The sequence below is a fragment of the Drosophila albomicans genome, chromosome X, assembly GCF_009650485.2.
Source record: "Drosophila albomicans strain 15112-1751.03 chromosome X, ASM965048v2, whole genome shotgun sequence".
Taxonomy (NCBI): domain Eukaryota; kingdom Metazoa; phylum Arthropoda; class Insecta; order Diptera; family Drosophilidae; genus Drosophila; species Drosophila albomicans.
The window spans coordinates 7,452,451-7,470,785 of NC_047627.2; the positions used below are offsets into that span (position 1 = coordinate 7,452,451).

Below are 18,335 nucleotides of genomic sequence, written 5' to 3' on the forward strand. Positions count from 1 at the left end.
ACGATGACGATCATCCGGCGAGATGAGGCTGGAGTCGCAAGTCGCGGTAGCAGCAAACATCTTAAATATATTTTCTAATTACTTGTTCGCGCTCGCATCATGCTACCAACAACAGCAACAGCAACAACAACAACTCCAACTCCATGTCCGACTGCGACTGCAACTGCAACTCGAAGTGCAACTGCGATTCCATTTGCATATTGCAGCGTTTGCAGCAAAACGTGACACACGAAAAAAAGGGGGTTTGACTTTGGCAAACGATTGAGACTGGGCTGAAGGAGGATGGCTGGATGAGGGCTGGAGGGCTGGAGGATGGTGACGCAGACCTGGGGTTGGCCTCAATGCGAGCAATGCATTGGCGACACATAAATTGTAAATATGATAGAAGAACATGCAACACTCTTGCTTGCCGCTCCGCCTGATGATGTTGCTTCTTCCTCTCTCGTTTTCCTTTCCTTTCCTTTCCTTTCATTTATGTTCTTTTCTCTTTTTGTTTTTTTTTTTTTTTGCAAATAATTATTGCAATGCGTTTTGTTGTTTTGTGCTCGGCACGCATACACTAGACTACAAGTATGAGTACGCGTCTGAATACACCCATATTCACTTACACACACACGCATACACACACGCACACACTTACATATTTTACATTTTATGCAGCTACGATTAGGTGGAGTTGTTTTCTGTACCTCAAACACGCCACCTCTTCAGCGAGTCTTCATGCTCATTAATTGTACAATCGCTGCCCCAAAGGCAGAGCAAGAGCATAACAACTGCCTGTCAATGCGTGTGTGCAGCATCCAGCATCCAGCATGCCCAAAGTCTACATCCACATTTCTATGTTCAACCAGATCTTGTGCTAGAGCAATCAAATTTGTTTACTAGGCGACAATCATTAACAAAGTCTTAAAACAAATAACTTTTTTTGACACACACTAAAGTTACTCTAATTTTCTTTAAAACTTTCAACTTTCTCTGTGCACAAATTTATTTTTTTATAGTTTTAGTTGTTTATTTTCGCTTGGTTTTATTGTTTTTAGATTTTTGATTTATTAAGTAGTACAGCAGTACAGCAATAAAGTGCCATAACAACACATTTTAGGGAAAACTCATTCAGGCTAAACGTCATACTCATATCTTAAGAACGTGCTATTCAACTATATGCAAAAACAATAGCTGACAAAATGAAACAAAGTCTACATTAAATCTTATGAATCAACATTTGGAATTGCAAAATTGCATTGGTATATTTCATTATTAATAAATTATAGTAGATCAGAATGAAATTAAACATGAAGTAGAAAATTGGGTATACATTTAATCTTAATTCTTGATTCTACAAAATTGTATTGCTATAGCTCTTTTTCCATAAACTTTCGTCCATAAATTAGTAATAATATATAATAGATTATTCGGGTAATTCTGTGTACTCGAAATATACATATATACATCTGCAGTATTTCGCTGTCGAGTTTACTCACTTGCAATGCATTTTGCTAGCATAGTCTTCTTCGAGAGCACGCGTTTCCCTTCAAGGCTCCTTTGTCGCAACCTCTCCCCCTCCTCCCCTCTCTCTCTCTCTCTCTCTCTCTCTTTGGTCGTCTTCCCCATGGCTGTCTACGCTTTAAAGCAAACACACATTTGCCACATTTTCTGTGGGCTGTGTGGCAACTTTAACACATCTTCCTCGAATTGTTTGCATAGGCAGTGCGTGTAGTGACTGCCACAGTAGCTGCAACAGAAATGTCTTTGCTCCTTGCATGTGTGTGTGTGTGTGTGCGTGTGTGTGCAGGGTATCCACTTATATATTTCCAATTAGCAGGAATAGCCGCCACCCTGGCGATGAAGTGAATCTGCTTGATGCTTGATGGTTAGCCAGCGAAAGTCTTGAGCCACAGCCTGAGGTTAATTGGCCAGTCGCTCTAGCTCTACTTCTAGCTCTTCTCTCATTCTCTCTCTCTCTCTCTCTTTCACTGTCTCTGTGCCACCCTCGAGGCGAACCAGGAAGTTGTTGTTGATATTCTCGTTCGCATGTATATGTTTTTCACTTCACTTTCTTTAGCAAATTTCACTTCAGCGTGTGGCATGCAAAAAAAACGCTAAAGGAAAACGGAAGAGACAAAAACAAAGCGAAACTAACGACCTCCCTCCCTCACACATACGTACACACATACATATGTGAGGTTCATAAACTTTATCCTGCCAGCTTGAGTGTTTTTTTTTTGCTTCCCAACTTCTGCTGACTTCTGACTCTCGCGATCCCTGTCAGAGTATTGCAGCTTCTGTTGGCATCTTTTTAGCGCAACATTTGCTGTTGACAATGCATTTTCTATACAGCAAGTTGCATTCAGCTTTAACTTGCAATTTGTGGCTTTAACTGCTAGATTTAGTCTTTGCTTTGATTTCAATTTCAAAATTGCCCGCTGTGCTCGACTAAATTTAGACGCTAATTTGGCGACCCGCTGTGCAAGTTCTCCTGCCTCAAAGTTCCTCCTCGTCCGCTCCCGTGGCCAGCTCAAGTTTCAGCTAGTAAGACAAGAAAGAGACAGCGAAGAAGAGGGAGACAGAAGGAAGAGAACAGCTACTCAAATTACCAATTGAATTCTCTTTCACTGTCCTCTGTCTGCAGTTGAACCTGCTATGCAGTCATAACTTTGGTGGCATTATCATCGTCAACTTTATTATGTTCCACACATTATCAGGCTGCTCTTTCTTACACTCCTCTCCTTTCGTCTTGTCAGCGTGTGTGTGTGTGTGTGTGTGTGTGTGTGTGTGTGTGTGTGTGTGTGCTTCCCTGACCAAGTCTCAGGCCAAGTCGACAAGTCCCCAAGTGCCCGACACATTATACCCAACGACCTTTATCTTAGTCATAATCTTGCCAAACAACTGACATTATCATTTAGCTGTGCATCGTTTCTACCTCTACTAAAATAGCACAAATTATTAAGAATACAACGCAAAGAGCGAAGAATACAAAAAAAAAAAAAAAAAAAAAAAAAAATGAACCCAAGATAAACACTTGGCAAATTCTTTGCTGTTCTTGCGTTTTCTTTATTTCATTAATTCGCGCTTCATTGCCAGCAGTTGTTCTTCTTGGAAGAGTTGAAGCACTTTGCCATCCTCTTCTCTTCTCTTCCCTTCTCTTCGCTTCTTATGCTCGTATTTCTCTCTAAACCGAAGAATATCCACTGCTATTTACGTTATGGAGAGCTTCCACTGTGCGTAATCCTTAAATTGCCAACTTCGAACTTTGCGTGTCGACTCTGTGGGCGATCGTTAACAGTTCGTAATTGTTTTTATTGCGCTAAGCTGCTTGCTGAGACTGCTCAACGGTGATATACCCTGTGTTGAGCTGATTACAATAAACATAAATTGTCGGCTTATTGTCTGATTATTTTTAATAAAAAATATTATTTTGTGCTTCAAGCAGCACATCTAGTTAAATGATGCCTTATTGTACTATCAAATTAAGGCAACTTTCTGGCGTCAACTTTTCAGCCTTTCGACTCTTACCGGTAGAGGCTTGTCATGGAAATTTGAATTAGTAAAACGAAATGAAAATTATGTAACTTATGTCATATAACTCTTATAGTTAGGACTGTGCGATTATATTTTTGATAAATACTTCAGTCTTCTAGCTTTTACTTAAAGAGCTTCTATACAGAGGCCTATAAAACTTGTTATATGCTAATTTGTTATTTTTTAACAAGGTTTATTAAGGAATTTTGGAAATCACAGAAGAATAATTTAAATTATCATGTTTGGAAGTGGCAGCCTCCTATCTCTTACTCTTTGGAATGAGCGGATATGTTATATAAATACTTCAGCCTCCTAGATCTTACCTATAGTTTGCTATGCATGCCAATTTGTTATTTTTAGCAAAGTTCGTTGAAGAATTTCAAAAATCCCTAAAATATAATTAACATACATTAATCTTGTGCATACATACATAGCAGCCTCCTTACTCTTACCGTTTGGGCTGTGTATGTTGCTATCTCACTCAGTCAGTTACACACAAATTGGTTCTATATTCCATCGATTATATTTAAGAGCCCATTTTACAATAATTAAAGTAAGTTTGCTGGATTAAGAATACAAAATTAAATAAGCTACGATATTTTAATGTGTTGTAATCAAGCAGACTTTTAAATTTAAGTTAATTTAATGTGAAGCGGGTCTATTGCAGTCGAGTCGACTTTTGCACCTAAGTTAATTTAATGTCGAGTAAAATTTCAAGCTAAGTAACTTTATGTTAGGTTATTAATAAGTAAACTTTAATCGATAGCGATTTTAAGGTAGTCGACTATGCTTTAATCTGCGCAACTTCAATTTGCAGCGGGTCAAAGGGAGTTTAGTAGGCTTTTTTATCTAAGAAACTGTAATGTATAGCAGTTTTGTGGCAGTCGAGTTAATTTTTAAGCTCAGTAACTTTATGTTAAGTTATTAACAATAAGTCAGTCTTAGTCTGCAGCTATTTTAAAGCAGTTGAGTAAGCTCTTAAACATTGCAACTTCAATGTTCAGCGGGTCTCACGCAGTCGAGTAGACTTTTAGACCTAAGTTGCTTTAATTTTAAGCAAGTCGATTGCATTCAAGTAATTTAATTTAATCTAAGATACTGTATGTTATGTTAATAATAATCAGTAAACTTTAATCTGTCGCGATTTTAAGGCAATCGAGTAAGCTCCTAAACATTGCAACTTCAATGTCCAGCGGGTCTCAGGCAGTCGAGTAGACTGCGCTCGTTGCTTGTGCGCAGTTGTCGCCGTTGTTTTCAATTTACGCGGCGAATATAAAAAGCTATTAGAGTCACTAAAGAGCCTCGGGCAAAGAGTCGCTTAATTAGGCAGCAATTAATCTCTCTCAAGGAAGGGAGCTGCATTCTCCTTGGTTGCTGGGCGCTAACTGGAATGTGGCGAGTTGCAAGTAGCGAGTCGCGTGCTGCACTTGCAACTTGCAGTTCCACGAACAGTTGTTGCAGCTGTTGCAGCTTACAAAATATTTGGCTAATTGTCGCTAAAGAGTTGCATTTTCTTCTTCTTCATGTTTTACTTGCAGGATCAGCGGAAGCAAAGCAGCCGTTAGCAGCAACATGTGCCATGGAGAGCCTGGGACTGGGCAGCAGACGCAACAACAACAACAACAACAATCACAGCCACAGTCACAACAATCACAGTCACGGGCACAACCACAGCATCAACATCAACAGCGGGAGCAATGGCAGCCACACAAACAACAGCAGCGGCGGTGGCAACAATACTGGCGGCAACAGTGGCAGCAACTCTGTGGCAGTGGCAGCAACAGTGGGAGTTGCCGGACACCCGCATCATTTGGGCAAGTTGCACGTTCACGCCAGTACACAATCGCACTCGAAGCTGAAGCAGCATCAGCACACGCATCAGTTGCAGCTGCAGCATGCACCACATCAGCATTCACATCAGCCCGCCAATCAAAACTATTACACGCAACAGCAGACGCAGCTGCAGCGTCTCAAGCAGCAGCAGAAGTTGCAACAACAACAGCAACAGCAGCAGCAACAACTGCAGCAGCAGGACGAAGCTTTGTTGCATGGCCTGTCGAAAGCGTTGCCTAAGCATGGTTCATTGCATTTTCCGCCACCGCCCGATTATCCGCCGCCAGCAACAAGTCCGCCCCAGCAGCATCAACAGCAGCAACAACAACAGCAGCAGCAGCAGCAGCAAAAGTCCGGCGGCAATTCGCCAATTGCTGTGGCAGCCATTGTCAGCAGCAACCTGGGGCAGACAGCTGTCGGGGCAGCTGCAACAGTCAATGGCAATGGCAACGCGCAGCGTCGTCAGTTGTTGCCACGCTATCCGGATCCCGATCCGGATGCCATCGAAATATGCAACGAGCAGCAGGAACTGTCGCCTCACCACCATCATCATCCACATCCCCATTCCCATCATCATCATCCGCATCCGCATCATGGGCTCATCAAGGTCAAGACGTTGGGTCGCGATGGCAGCGCGATGGAGAGCAGCGACAAGTGGACGACGTTGCAGCAGGCAAGCAGCTTGCATCACATGCATCACGATTACTCCTATGCCTACTATGAGCCCGGCGCCGCAATGCGGCATTCGAATGTCCCCAAACTGGATGCGAAGGCAGCTCAAGCGCAAGCCGAGGCCGCGGCGGCAGCTGCTGCCGCTTCTGATGGACCGCCGCCGCCGCCGAACTCGATTCGGGCGCTGCTCTCGAAGGGGAAGAAGAACAAACAGTTGGTGTCACCGGCCACGCTGCAATCGTATCAGACGCGCTACCACAAGCTGCACAGTTCGAGCTCGAGTCAGAGCGAGAACTTCTACGAGGAGATCAATGCGGCTGCCTTGCAGTCGACAGCCACAGGCAAGGCGGCCATCGGTTCGCATTCGCTGGTCGAGGAGGAGTTGCGACGTGTGCAGCATCGTCATCACAAGATACTCGGCGAACTCAATCTGAGTGTGGAGGCCATGCTGATGCCCGACAGTCCGCCCAAATGCAGTCCACCCGAAGCAGTAGCAACAGCAACAGCAGCAGCAACAGCAGCAACATCGACATCGACATCAGCAACTGTTGCGAGTGGCGTTGCAACGCCGCCGAAGCCAAGTCCAACGGTGTGTGTGACAGCGGCCAGCGGACAGCCGGCAATGTTGGCAATGGCCCGCTTGACCTCCACATCGGCGGACAATATCTGTGATAGCACCGATGTGGCCGGCATCGAGCAGTTGCTGGCCACACTCAAAGCAGGCAGCAACAGCAACGCGGCGACAACAACGACGACGGCGACGGCGACCTGCGATCTGGACAGCGGTTTCAGTGGCAGCAGCGGTGCAAGCTACATTGGCAGTCTGCGGCTCACCAAGACACAGCACATCAAGTGTGCACGTCAAACGCCAACGGCGACGGCGACGTCTTCGTATGCCACACAAAGTTGCCGCTCCTTTCAGCGCTCGATGGCCTATGATGAGGCAACGCTGCAGCAGTCGGGCGGCTCCAATTGCAGCTTTCTAACGCGCGCCTCATGCGGTCGTCGCATACTCAGCTGTGCGAGAATACGCGCTGCCGAGGATCCGGGTCCCAGTGTGCCCACCGAGTCGAAGGCGCGCAGCTTTTGGAATCGCAAGGGTTGGCGAAAGCTGCCCGGCATCTCTACGTCCACGTCCAGCATCAATGATGCAGGTCTTACAGGTGAGTGTTCATACATATAATTTATAACCATATCAGATTTGAATTACGCGCACTTCTAGTGTGCGTTTTATGCACTACCCCAGTGCTGGCGCCATCTGTTGTGCAGCCATGCGCACACAATTCTGTTTGTAGCTTGGCTAAATGGTGCGTGTCCGCGCTGAGCGCGCTGAAAACTTTTGCTGCACAACTGTTGCATACTTTGCGGCGCCGGCAAAGTTTAGTGAACTTTTTTTTGGTTTGCTGAACTTCAGTGACTGACTTTTTTACACGCAAATCAATCTATTTATAAAAAACTCTGTTGCTGGCTTATTGGTTGACTTACTGACTGACTGATTATATGGCTTATTGACTTAATCTGTATTTGAGTACAGTAGCATCCGCTTCTGGCTAATTTGCAAAATTCTTGGAAAAACAGGGAGGAAAAATGTCGTGTAGCATTTACATCATAAATTTCAAGGACTTGCAATTCTGTTTGATTGAAATATGGTTTTTTATTATTATTATATTCAAACATAATAGAATGGGGAGCGTATCTTAATTTATTTTTTTTTTTAACTAAAACAGTACAATAAAAACAATTACAAATTTGCGAAATTCCAAAAAAAATGCGGTAGAAACTTGTTGCAAAATGTACTCAACTTGCGGCGTTTTGCTTGATGCAATTAAAAGATATTCAAAAACTATTCAAACGCCACATACTTGAAAGTTAATAGTATTACATTATTTATTCACGTATCAATGCAAGGAGTTGCAATATTACTTTAAAAATTGTTTACAAAAAAGTATGTGATTATAATTTTTGAAATTTATTGTTAATTGACTATCTAAGTTAAAATTGAAATTTGGCAAACCCTTTTTCAAATTTAAAGTCTTTTATCAAAAGTGATAATTCTTTAAGGTTTTTTTTAATAAATATACTTACAATAAATAGTTACTGATAAGGAAATCATTAAAAGCAAGTATATAATAATTTTTCATGAATTTTAAAGTAAACCTGTATCCATAGTCTCTGTTAAAATTGCTATTGCCAATATTGTTTAAAGGATTTGTATCGAAATCAATCAAAATGAAGTAAAGCTTGCTACGCTCCACACTTCACACACACACTCACACACACACATAGACAACAACAAATATTTACATACTTTCGGCATACATTCGGCACTTGCATGTGCAGCGTGATAATTTTTGTGGCACATGCTCCACTGGCAATAGCACCGGCTATAACTACAAATCTACATACATACATACTATATATGTATGTATGTTTATATGTGTGTATGTGTGTACATATCTGCGACTGCGATTGCGACTCGCGCTCGTCGTTGGACATCGCGTAGTCGTCGTCGTTTCGCTTGCCCGTTTTTTAGTCGCTGCTGCTGCTGCTGCGTTGTTTTTTTTTTTTTTTTTTTTTTGCTGTACTTTTTTGTTGTTGTTGGCTCATTTTTTGGGCTCCATTCCCATTCATCGGTACTCGGCGGATTCAGTAGAATCGATCTTGTCGTGCTTGCCGCATGCTTTGCCATGCTTTGCGCTATCGTTTGAAGCGCGCGCTCTCGTCTCGCAGTCTTTTGTTGTCGCTTACTATATTTTGTTGTTGTTTTTTATCTCCACACACACACACATACAAACAGTAAATAAAAGTACTCACATGCACAATTGATGTGCCTACCAATACTCCAACACACTTTCAAACCAAGTGCAGTGAATGTGTGTGTGTAAGTGTGTTTTATATACATATATATTTTTTTTCTCGTTTTTGTTGGTGTCTAAAGTGCAAGTGCAAGTGAGTTCTATACAAGTGCAGTTTGCGACTCTATACAACGAGTGAGTTAACAACTCTAAGTGTGTATGTGTGTTTCTCTCTCTGTCTTTCTCTGTGTGTTTGTCATGCTTGTTGCCCCCATGACCCCCGCCCTAAAAATGAAAATAAATGTGAAATAAAAGAGCGCCAGAGCATCGCGCCAAGCTCACGACCCCCGCAACACAACAAAACAAAAAATCTCTGCATGTTTTTTTGTCCCCATGCTGAGGGAGGCGTTGTTCTTCACAGAGATAATACATTTGTAATATGATTGTTTAAAATAAAAGCAGAGCTTAGCTAATTATTTACAAATTAAAGCTTGAAATCGTCTTAAATTTCAAGATTAAAATTGCTGCTGTCATATTCCCAAATTTAAATCGACAGCAATTCATTTGTTATCAGTTGTCGCATGATTTCTGAATTAATTATGAAACTTATGCTCGAAGAAGTTGCAACACAACAAATATAGATTACACCGAGAGAGAAAGAAAGAGAGGGAAAGATTAAGAGAACATTCTTTAGTTTCTCAAGATACATTTTTGAATATTGACTGATATGTGAAACACCTGAATAATGGCATTTCAAATAATTAAATCCGCGCTGGACAGCAATCATCATCAACATCCGCATTCGATGATCCGCAGTAATCTGGGCCTAAGTCGCAATCACGGCACCGGCGTCGTTCTATTAAAATGTATGTGTATTTCATTAATTTACTCAATAACATATATGTCGATGTCGTAATTATTCTATTTATACATTCAAGAGATAGCTTTCAGCATTTCCATTTCAACTTTAATCTCTTCTCATTTGCCATCTAAGCAACGTTTAAATACATTTATATATTTGCAACTTTCAATTTTGATAATCTATTCTTAGGAGAATTACTTTATCGATATTATTCAACTTTTCTGTTATATAACTTTTTTAATTTTTGAATTAAAATATGTTCATTTTTTAATTAGTCTTTTTTCCTGGTTCCATCTAATGACAAGCTGTTTATACCCGTTACGCATAGAGTAAAAGGGTATAAGAAATTGTATATGTTATTTAAGAAATTCGTTTATATAGGAAAATATCGACATACCAAATATAGCTTTTGGCATATTTCGGTATTTTTGTGGTAAAAAATATTCATTTAAAATGGAAAGCGGGTATCTCACAGTCGATTACACTTGACTGTAGCTTTCTAACATGTTTTCTTTCTATTTCGGCTTTATCAACATTAAGTCTTGATTTCAAATTAATCACTTAAGTACAATATTATTAAATTGCCTATGAAATTTGGCTTTAAACTAAAGTAATCTATTATTAGGATTATAACTTTATCGACGGTCTATAACTTTTTTCTGAAAACTAAATTATTTGATTTATATTTTTAATTAGTCTTTCTTGGTTCCATCTAATTACAAGCTGTTTCTCTTTCTATTTCGGCTTTATTAACATTAGGACTCAAATTTTAATTTAATCACATACCTTAAGTACAAATAAATTAAATTTGCATTTTAACTAAAGTAATCTATTCTTAGGATCATAACTTTTAGCGATGGTATACAACTTTATCTTTTTTGAGAACTAAATTATTTGATTTATATTTTTAATTTGTGTTTCTTGGTTCCATCTAATTACAAGCTGTTTCTCTTTCAATTTTGGCTTCATCAACGTCAAGTTTCAATTTTCGAATCATCACTTAACTTAAGCACAAATTAATGAAATTGCAACAGCAGTTTTGTGTTTAATCTAAAGTCATGACTTAATTCGTCAATGATGTAATTTTGCTTTCTAAAATTCTGGAAGACAAAAGCCCTATTGCAAGCGGATGAAAACCGGATTTGAAATTCGATTTTGATTTTGATTTTGGGTGAAGGTATTTATGAGCTACTAAGTTGTGCAAGTTGTGAACATGGCGACTAATTGAAAATCGCCTCTTTTTTTTGTTTTTTTTTTTTTGTTACAACAATTCTCAATTAATGGCAAGTTCTTGTCTAATTTAGAAGCGGGCCAGCGAGTGAACATTTGGCCATCGACTAAACAGCTGCTGACAAATGAATCAGCTAACTTGTTTATGGACAACGCCTCCGTTCACATTTCTAAAGCACTCGCACTCACATTCACATTCACACTCACATTCATACTCATACTCATACTCATACTCGAAACACCCAAACACAACCTGCACCCTTTGCGCCCCTTTCGTCTGCATCTTTTGTGTTAGTTTTTGTTTTGTACGCAACTTTCGATGACTAATCACGGTATTTGAAAAAGCCATTTGACTTTTTTCTTTTTGACTGGATGTGTACCAAATTATTTTGCAGATATACAATATTGTTGATACTTTGTATATAACACAGAGCAATTCAATTAGAATACCTAAAACAGCAATTCAAAATAAATCAACAATCAACGAGCGAGTCAAAAGGGCAAAGCGCAATGCAGACTCACAAATTGAATAAAAGTCCAACAACAATGGCAATGCCAACAATAATATAATTAACTACAACGACAGCAACAGCAACAACAACAACGACAACGATGACAATACAAAAACAAATTCATAAATTCAGCATTAATTTATATTACATGCTAATTAATTAATTATGCAATGCTGCAGTCAGAAATCAGAAATCAGCTGCTCTTCTTTAACATGAAATATGTTGAGTTCATGTAATTATGAAATCAATTATACGATTTCTTTATGGAAGTTTTTCTATGTACATGTATTAAAAAATATATCATATTTTTTTAAATGTCAATAAATGTCAATTTGTCATTGCATGCATGTAAATTACCAGAAAATATACTGCACATATATAGTATATGCTGCACACATTTAGTATATTCTACAGTATATATATATATATATATATATATATATATACATTCAACTATCTCATCACTTCGATGTGTATTTCAAGTATATACTGCACATATATAGTATATACTGCATATATGTTATATAGTATATACTGCACATATATTGTATATACTGCACACATATAAAATATTCTACAGTATATAGCATATACATATGTACATCTGCCTTAGCACTTCGATGTGTACTTCAAGTATATACTGCACATATTTAGTATATACTACATACATATAGTATATTCTACAGTATATAGCATATACATACATCTGCCTTAGCACTTCAATGTATTACAAGTACATTCTGCATATATATAGTATATACTGAACACATATATAGTATATTCTACAGTATATAAATTCATCCGCCTCAGAACTTTGAGGAGTCTGCATATAAAAATATAGAATATATTGCATACATTTAGTATATTTTACAGAATATAGTATATGGGCAATTCTCAAAGAAAGGTAAACCACGACCGAAAAAAAAAATCTTCACATTCATCGTATTTTTTTGTATAATGTCATAAAGAAATATCCAAATTTTCATAATACAATGGATCCGTAGCATATCTCGGTTGTTTTTATAAAAAAATTTGCCTGCAAACTGAAAAAAATGTAATTTTTTCTCTTTTAGCTCCTTTTGTATGCATTTTTATGTTTTATTATTTCACAAAGAAAACATATGATATGTTTGCTCTTTTTCTACCAAATCTCTTAATAGCAATCCAATAATAAGATAAAAAATGCAAAGTGAGCGAAAATATGTTCAATCAACTGTTTATTTTTATTTTGCTTCTTATCTATGTTCAAATCGTACGTTCGCGACCAAAAACATCATTTTATTGTAATTGCTCCGCAATAAGTGCAAGCAGGTGAATGAAACTTCTCGTGTTAAGTGATTTTGGTATATATATTAAAAATATAAAAAATCGTTGGGGTTACTCAAACCAATCTTTTTTTATTGATTGTCAAAGTAGCGTACGTTCGCGACCTTACCTATAAGCATATGTCGATTTTTACTAGCGTCGCATGGATTTAAAAAAAAAAAATTTTTTTTTGTTTTTGTTTTTGAAAACTATGTCGTTTGCAGTTACTTATTACTTGTTAGTTATTACTTATTATTTATTACATATTTTTCTTGCTATTAATAAATTTCAGTACAAATTTCATATTTAATAAAAATTTATTTTTTTTGCTTTTAAATGTTATTAGACACATTAAATTGAGTTTGTTTTGTTTTTATGAAATATGAAGTTATTAATAAAAAAAAGTTGTGGTAAAAATAAAAATTTTATTAATAAAACAACATGGAAAAATCGTACGTTCGCGACCGTACGTTCGCGACCGGAACTTAATTAAATTAAAAATAAATAAATGGAGATATTTTCTTGGGAGTAGACTTAATAGAAAGCTACATGATTCTACTTTAAAAGTAAAGTTATTTCTTTAAAATATTCCGTCTCAATTCGCAGAGTTTTGCATTTTACTGTATTAAGCCAAAGTCGACTTCCATTTTGCGTACGTTCGCGACCGCATGTTTTTTGACAATATTTTGAAAATTAAAAATCGATAAGCCCCATAATTTACACTAACCAAAGAGCTAAACAAATGCTATCGAAGAGTAAAAAAAAAGTTTCAGGAAACGTTTGTTTTCGATTTTATTTTTCTAATTTATCTCGTACGAACGTACGTTCGCGACTTTGAGAAATGCCCATATACATTCAACTGCCTCAGCACTTTGATGTGTATTTCAAGTATATACTGCACATATATAGTATATAATGCAAATATATAGTATATACTGCACACATATAGTATTTTGTACAATATATAGCATATACTTACATCTGCCTCAGCACTTTTATGTGTATTTCAAATATATATAATACTTATATATATTTAGTATTTAGTATATACTACATAGTATATTTTACAGAATATAGTATACACATTCAACTGCCTCAACACTTTGATGTGTATTTCAAGTATATATTGCATATATATAGTATATACTGCAAATATATAGTATATATTGCATACATATAGTATATTTTAAAGAATATAGTATATACATTCAACTGCCTCAGCACTTTGAGGGGTATATACTGCAAGTATATACTGCACATATATAGTATATAATGCAAATATATAGTATATACTGCACACATATAGTATTTTGTACAATATATAGCATATACTTACATCTGCCTCAGCACTTTTATGTGTATTTCAAATATATATAATACTTATATATATTTAGTATTTAGTATATACTACATAGTATATTTTACAGAATATAGTATACACATTCAACTGCCTCAACACTTTGATGTGTATTTCAAGTATATATTGCATATATATAGTATATACTGCAAATATATAGTATATATTGCATACATATAGTATATTTTAAAGAATATAGTATATACATTCAACTGCCTCAGCACTTTGAGGGGTCATCGCCACGTATTTTTCTCTGCAGTGCAACGACTACTATCTCCAAGTACAATAAATAAATAAATATTAAAGTACATTCGCTCATTTCTTCCCTCTCTCTCTCTCTCTCTCTCTTTTCCTTTTCACTGTTTTTGCAACTACCTCAACAAAACAAAATGAGACGTATCGAAACAAAAGCCGAAATATTGGCAATTTAAAAACACATTTTAATTGCGAATTTAATCGCACTTCATGAACATCTTTTGTTGCTGTTCAATAAACTTTAATTGTTCACAAACAAAATATAGCAACATTTTGTGTCACAAGATTTGTGCACATACTTTGAGAAACAAAGGTTGGTTGTTGATTATTTTTTTACTTGAAAATTTGATTTATTTAGCAAAAAATATTGAGTTAATAATAGGCATATATCAAACTGAATTTATGCATTTCTTCTGAGCAAATTCCTCAAAAGTGATTATTCAAAACTTCAGAAACATTTGTATTTTTTAAAATTTGGCAGTTTAAGCACTTTAATTAAATGCTGTATTAATTGTATTTTTATTCTATTCACAAATTCTGTATTTTGACAACTTAAAAATAAATCTTTATTTCATAAATTTACTTGTAACTGTATAAAACTTTAAATTTGTGAATTTTTCAAAGAAATCTTTCTTTTATAAATGTACTTTGTCATTTTTACTACTTGTAAGCAAATTAAAAAGTTACTATTTGTAAATCGTAAAGTATTTCAATGCAGCATAGAATATATATACTATATATATATAGTATATATACTATAAAGTATAGAAATGCTTGAGCTGTTTTTGCAAATTTAGTGTTTGGGTCACGGCAATTGTTAACTAATTTTTCGAGTTATCCTAAGCGCAGCTAAGTGGTCATTGAATTTAATTAGCAAACATTGCTTACAAAAGCGAATATACTCGCACACAAGTTTAACTATGAAGTAAATCATATATGTATATAAACTATATATGTATGTATATGCATTCATATTGCATATATAGAAATATTTATATGAATATTGTATATGAAAATATGCCTCGCATTGCGTTGTTGCAATGCCCCTTTTTATGCCTTTGTGCAGCGCCAAGTGTCGATCGTCAGCTGTTGATGTTGCTACTATTGTTGTTGTTGTAGTTGTTGTAGTTGTTGTTATTGCTGGGCTGACTATTGTTATTGTTGTCTGTGGGGACATTAGCGCGTGTTTGAGTGCCGCTTAAAAACGCCTCGTTAATCAATGTCGTCGTCTCGTCACTTAATTGCAAATGCGACAGCAACAACGTCAGCAACAACAACAACAGCAACAACAACAATGACAACGACAACAACAACAACAACTGACTCTTGGGCCCCATGTCCACTGTAATTTTCATTTCCATTTCCACTGTCATTTTCGAAAATACAACAATTCCTTAAGCAGCACTCAGTACATTGGCCCAGACTCCTTTGACTGCAGCATCGACTCAACTCAACTCAACTCAACTCGGCTCAGCTGCAGCGCATAGTTGCCACATGCCACATGCCGCACAGTGGTGTGCAGGAGGCAAATAAAAAAATATATTTTATTAAGTAAATTACTGTTAAGATTACTGTTAGTTAAAAAAGTTTAAATATTATACAATATTTTATGAGTATGAAATACTTTTTATTGGAATACATTAAAATAAATGCTATTAATGGAAAATTTTCAAATTTTCCAATAACTTTTTAAATAAAATAAAAAGGAAATTCATTTCGAATTGCAAACAAAAAAAAAAAAAAAAACATTTTTAGCAGATTCGTAAAGACCAGAAAAGTTTTAAATATTTTACTTTACAACTTTTATTTTTATGTTCAAAATAGTTTCTACTGCATTCTTTTACATTTTATTTAGCAATTAAGCAGCTTGCAGTTTTCAAATTATTTCGATTTCATTTAACAAATTCATTGCCATCTTTGTTACTCCATTCGTTAATGCTTTCTTTAAGAACTTTATTACCTACGGTTAAATTTTCTACTTCATTTTATTAAAGTTTATTTACGAATTTCATTGCTTGCGGCTTTTGAAAATCTTTCTACTGCACTTGTTTAAATTGTATTTAGCAATTTTACTGCTTCCAATTTTGAAATAATGTTCACTTTATTTCTTTGCATTTTATTTAACAATTAACCAATATTCATTTTATTTGCCAACACTTACAACTAAGAAGTACCACTGTGCACTGACTTTTCCACCCACTCAGACTCTCCTAGTCACAGCACTTGGCCAAGAGAGTTGAGAGCCTTACAACACGAAATTCGTGTAGCATTTAAGTTGGATTGTTGTTGTTGTTGTTGTTGTAGTTGTAGCTGTTGTAGTGAAAGTGTTTTGACCATGTTTGCATATAAAAAGTGTGCTCATTATTTCATTTTTAGCAGCATTTATTTGGCATACATTTTCCAGCAACAACTACAACAACAACAACAACAAAAAGGGGGCGCCGCTGAGTTTAAGATGCCAAGTCTCCGTTGTAGTTGTTGTTATTGTTGTTTTCGTGTTTTTGGGTGCATGCGACGTATGCGCAATGTTAATTAAAAATTCAAGCCGAACACAAAGGAGTCGCAAAAGCAAAAAAAACAAAGCGAAAACCGAAAAAAATTGAAAATGTTGCTGCTGCTGCCGCCGTATTTAGAGGTTGTTAAGAAATTTGCATAATAACAACCACAACAACAACAACAACAACAATGTAACCGACAATCGCCAATCTCAACTTATCTAATGTGAAGGCATACATAAAAAGCAACAAACAAACAGCAAAAATACCAAATACTAAAAGCATAACACAACGCGCATACGTCCCGTTGTACTCCACGTAGTATCTTCTATATGTTACAGTTGTGTTTTTTTTTTTTTGTTTTCTGCCCGTCGTTCCGTTCATTGTTTTGTGCGGTTTTAGGGTTTGGTAATCATGCATATGGCAATGATATGAAACAGCCAAAAAGCAAACAGCCAACAGCAGGTTTATTGTCTGTCGACCACCCAAAAGCGGAGCCAACTGCAAAAATGTTGTGAGATGAACTCGTGTGAGTGTGTGAATACAACGATAAATATGTATTTACAAAATGCCGATAGCAAGCGTGACAATTATAAATCATTCGTTGTCACATTAAAACACCTAACAACGACAACGACAGCAACAATCAACCACATCCATCGATGCCATCGTGTTGACCCCAATAATGAATCAAACTAATATCGGGTCGGAAATAACGCCTGCCTACTGATTTGTGGCATGCAGCGACGAGCTGCAAATATCTATTGCTGAGCTAAGTGTGTGTACAAATTTTGCTGGCTGCAAAAGCAAATTGTGCCTATGTGGGGCACAACTCAAGTGTTTGTTAGTCATCAGACTTGTGAAATGTTTTAGGCTTCTTCACTAAATAATCACAATTTCAAAAGTCAATTCGCAATAAGAAAATCTACAACATTTTACCACATTTTAATTGTCGAAAAGAATATTATTTAATTCATTCATTTATTTAGTTATTTATTATTTACATTGCTATTAATCTTTTTATTTTTGTATAAATTCGTGACTTAATGAATCTAATTTCTATGTTAGATCCTGCTGATGGAGAAGTATTTAATTTTAATCTTAAAGTTATTTATTTTGTGTGGATTAACTTTCTTTGTAGTAAGCTGTTCAATTGCGGAAAACGCTTTTTTATACTAGGTGAGGAAGATATTATAATTTTGTGACTCCAAGAAATGTATGTTACAGGTAGATGGCATCTCTAGGCATCTCCGACCGTATAAAGTACATATATCCTTGATCAGCATCAACAGCCAAGACGATAAAGCCATGTCCGTCTGTCTGAACGTATAAACATCTAGATCACAGAGACTATAAGAAATATATAGAGCTATCATTCTGTTTCGATAGCATTTGCTATGTTTGCAGGCGGTTCAAGTTTAATTCAAATTTCCGGTCACTTCCGTCCTCGCAAGTCGACAAAATATGTATAACGAACGTTGTTTTAAAGCTTTGGTACTT

General features: G+C 36.6%; 1 protein-coding gene across 2 annotated transcripts in view; it reads left to right on the forward strand.

The window, feature by feature from the left end:
- LOC117578104 (uncharacterized) overlaps positions 1 to 18,335 on the forward strand; it is a 156,242-nt gene that overhangs the window by 42,424 nt on the left and 95,483 nt on the right. Inside the window, exon 3 of one of the 2 annotated variants that reach the window (XM_034263281.2) lies at positions 5,058 to 7,187. In XM_034263281.2, the coding sequence (XP_034119172.1) occupies positions 5,099 to 7,187 (2,089 nt within the window). In that variant the 5' untranslated portion in view covers positions 5,058 to 5,098. Of the gene's footprint in view, positions 1 to 5,057; positions 7,188 to 9,543; positions 9,686 to 18,335 lie in introns of those variants that run through there. The other variant, XM_034263282.2, reaches the window with a different exon arrangement.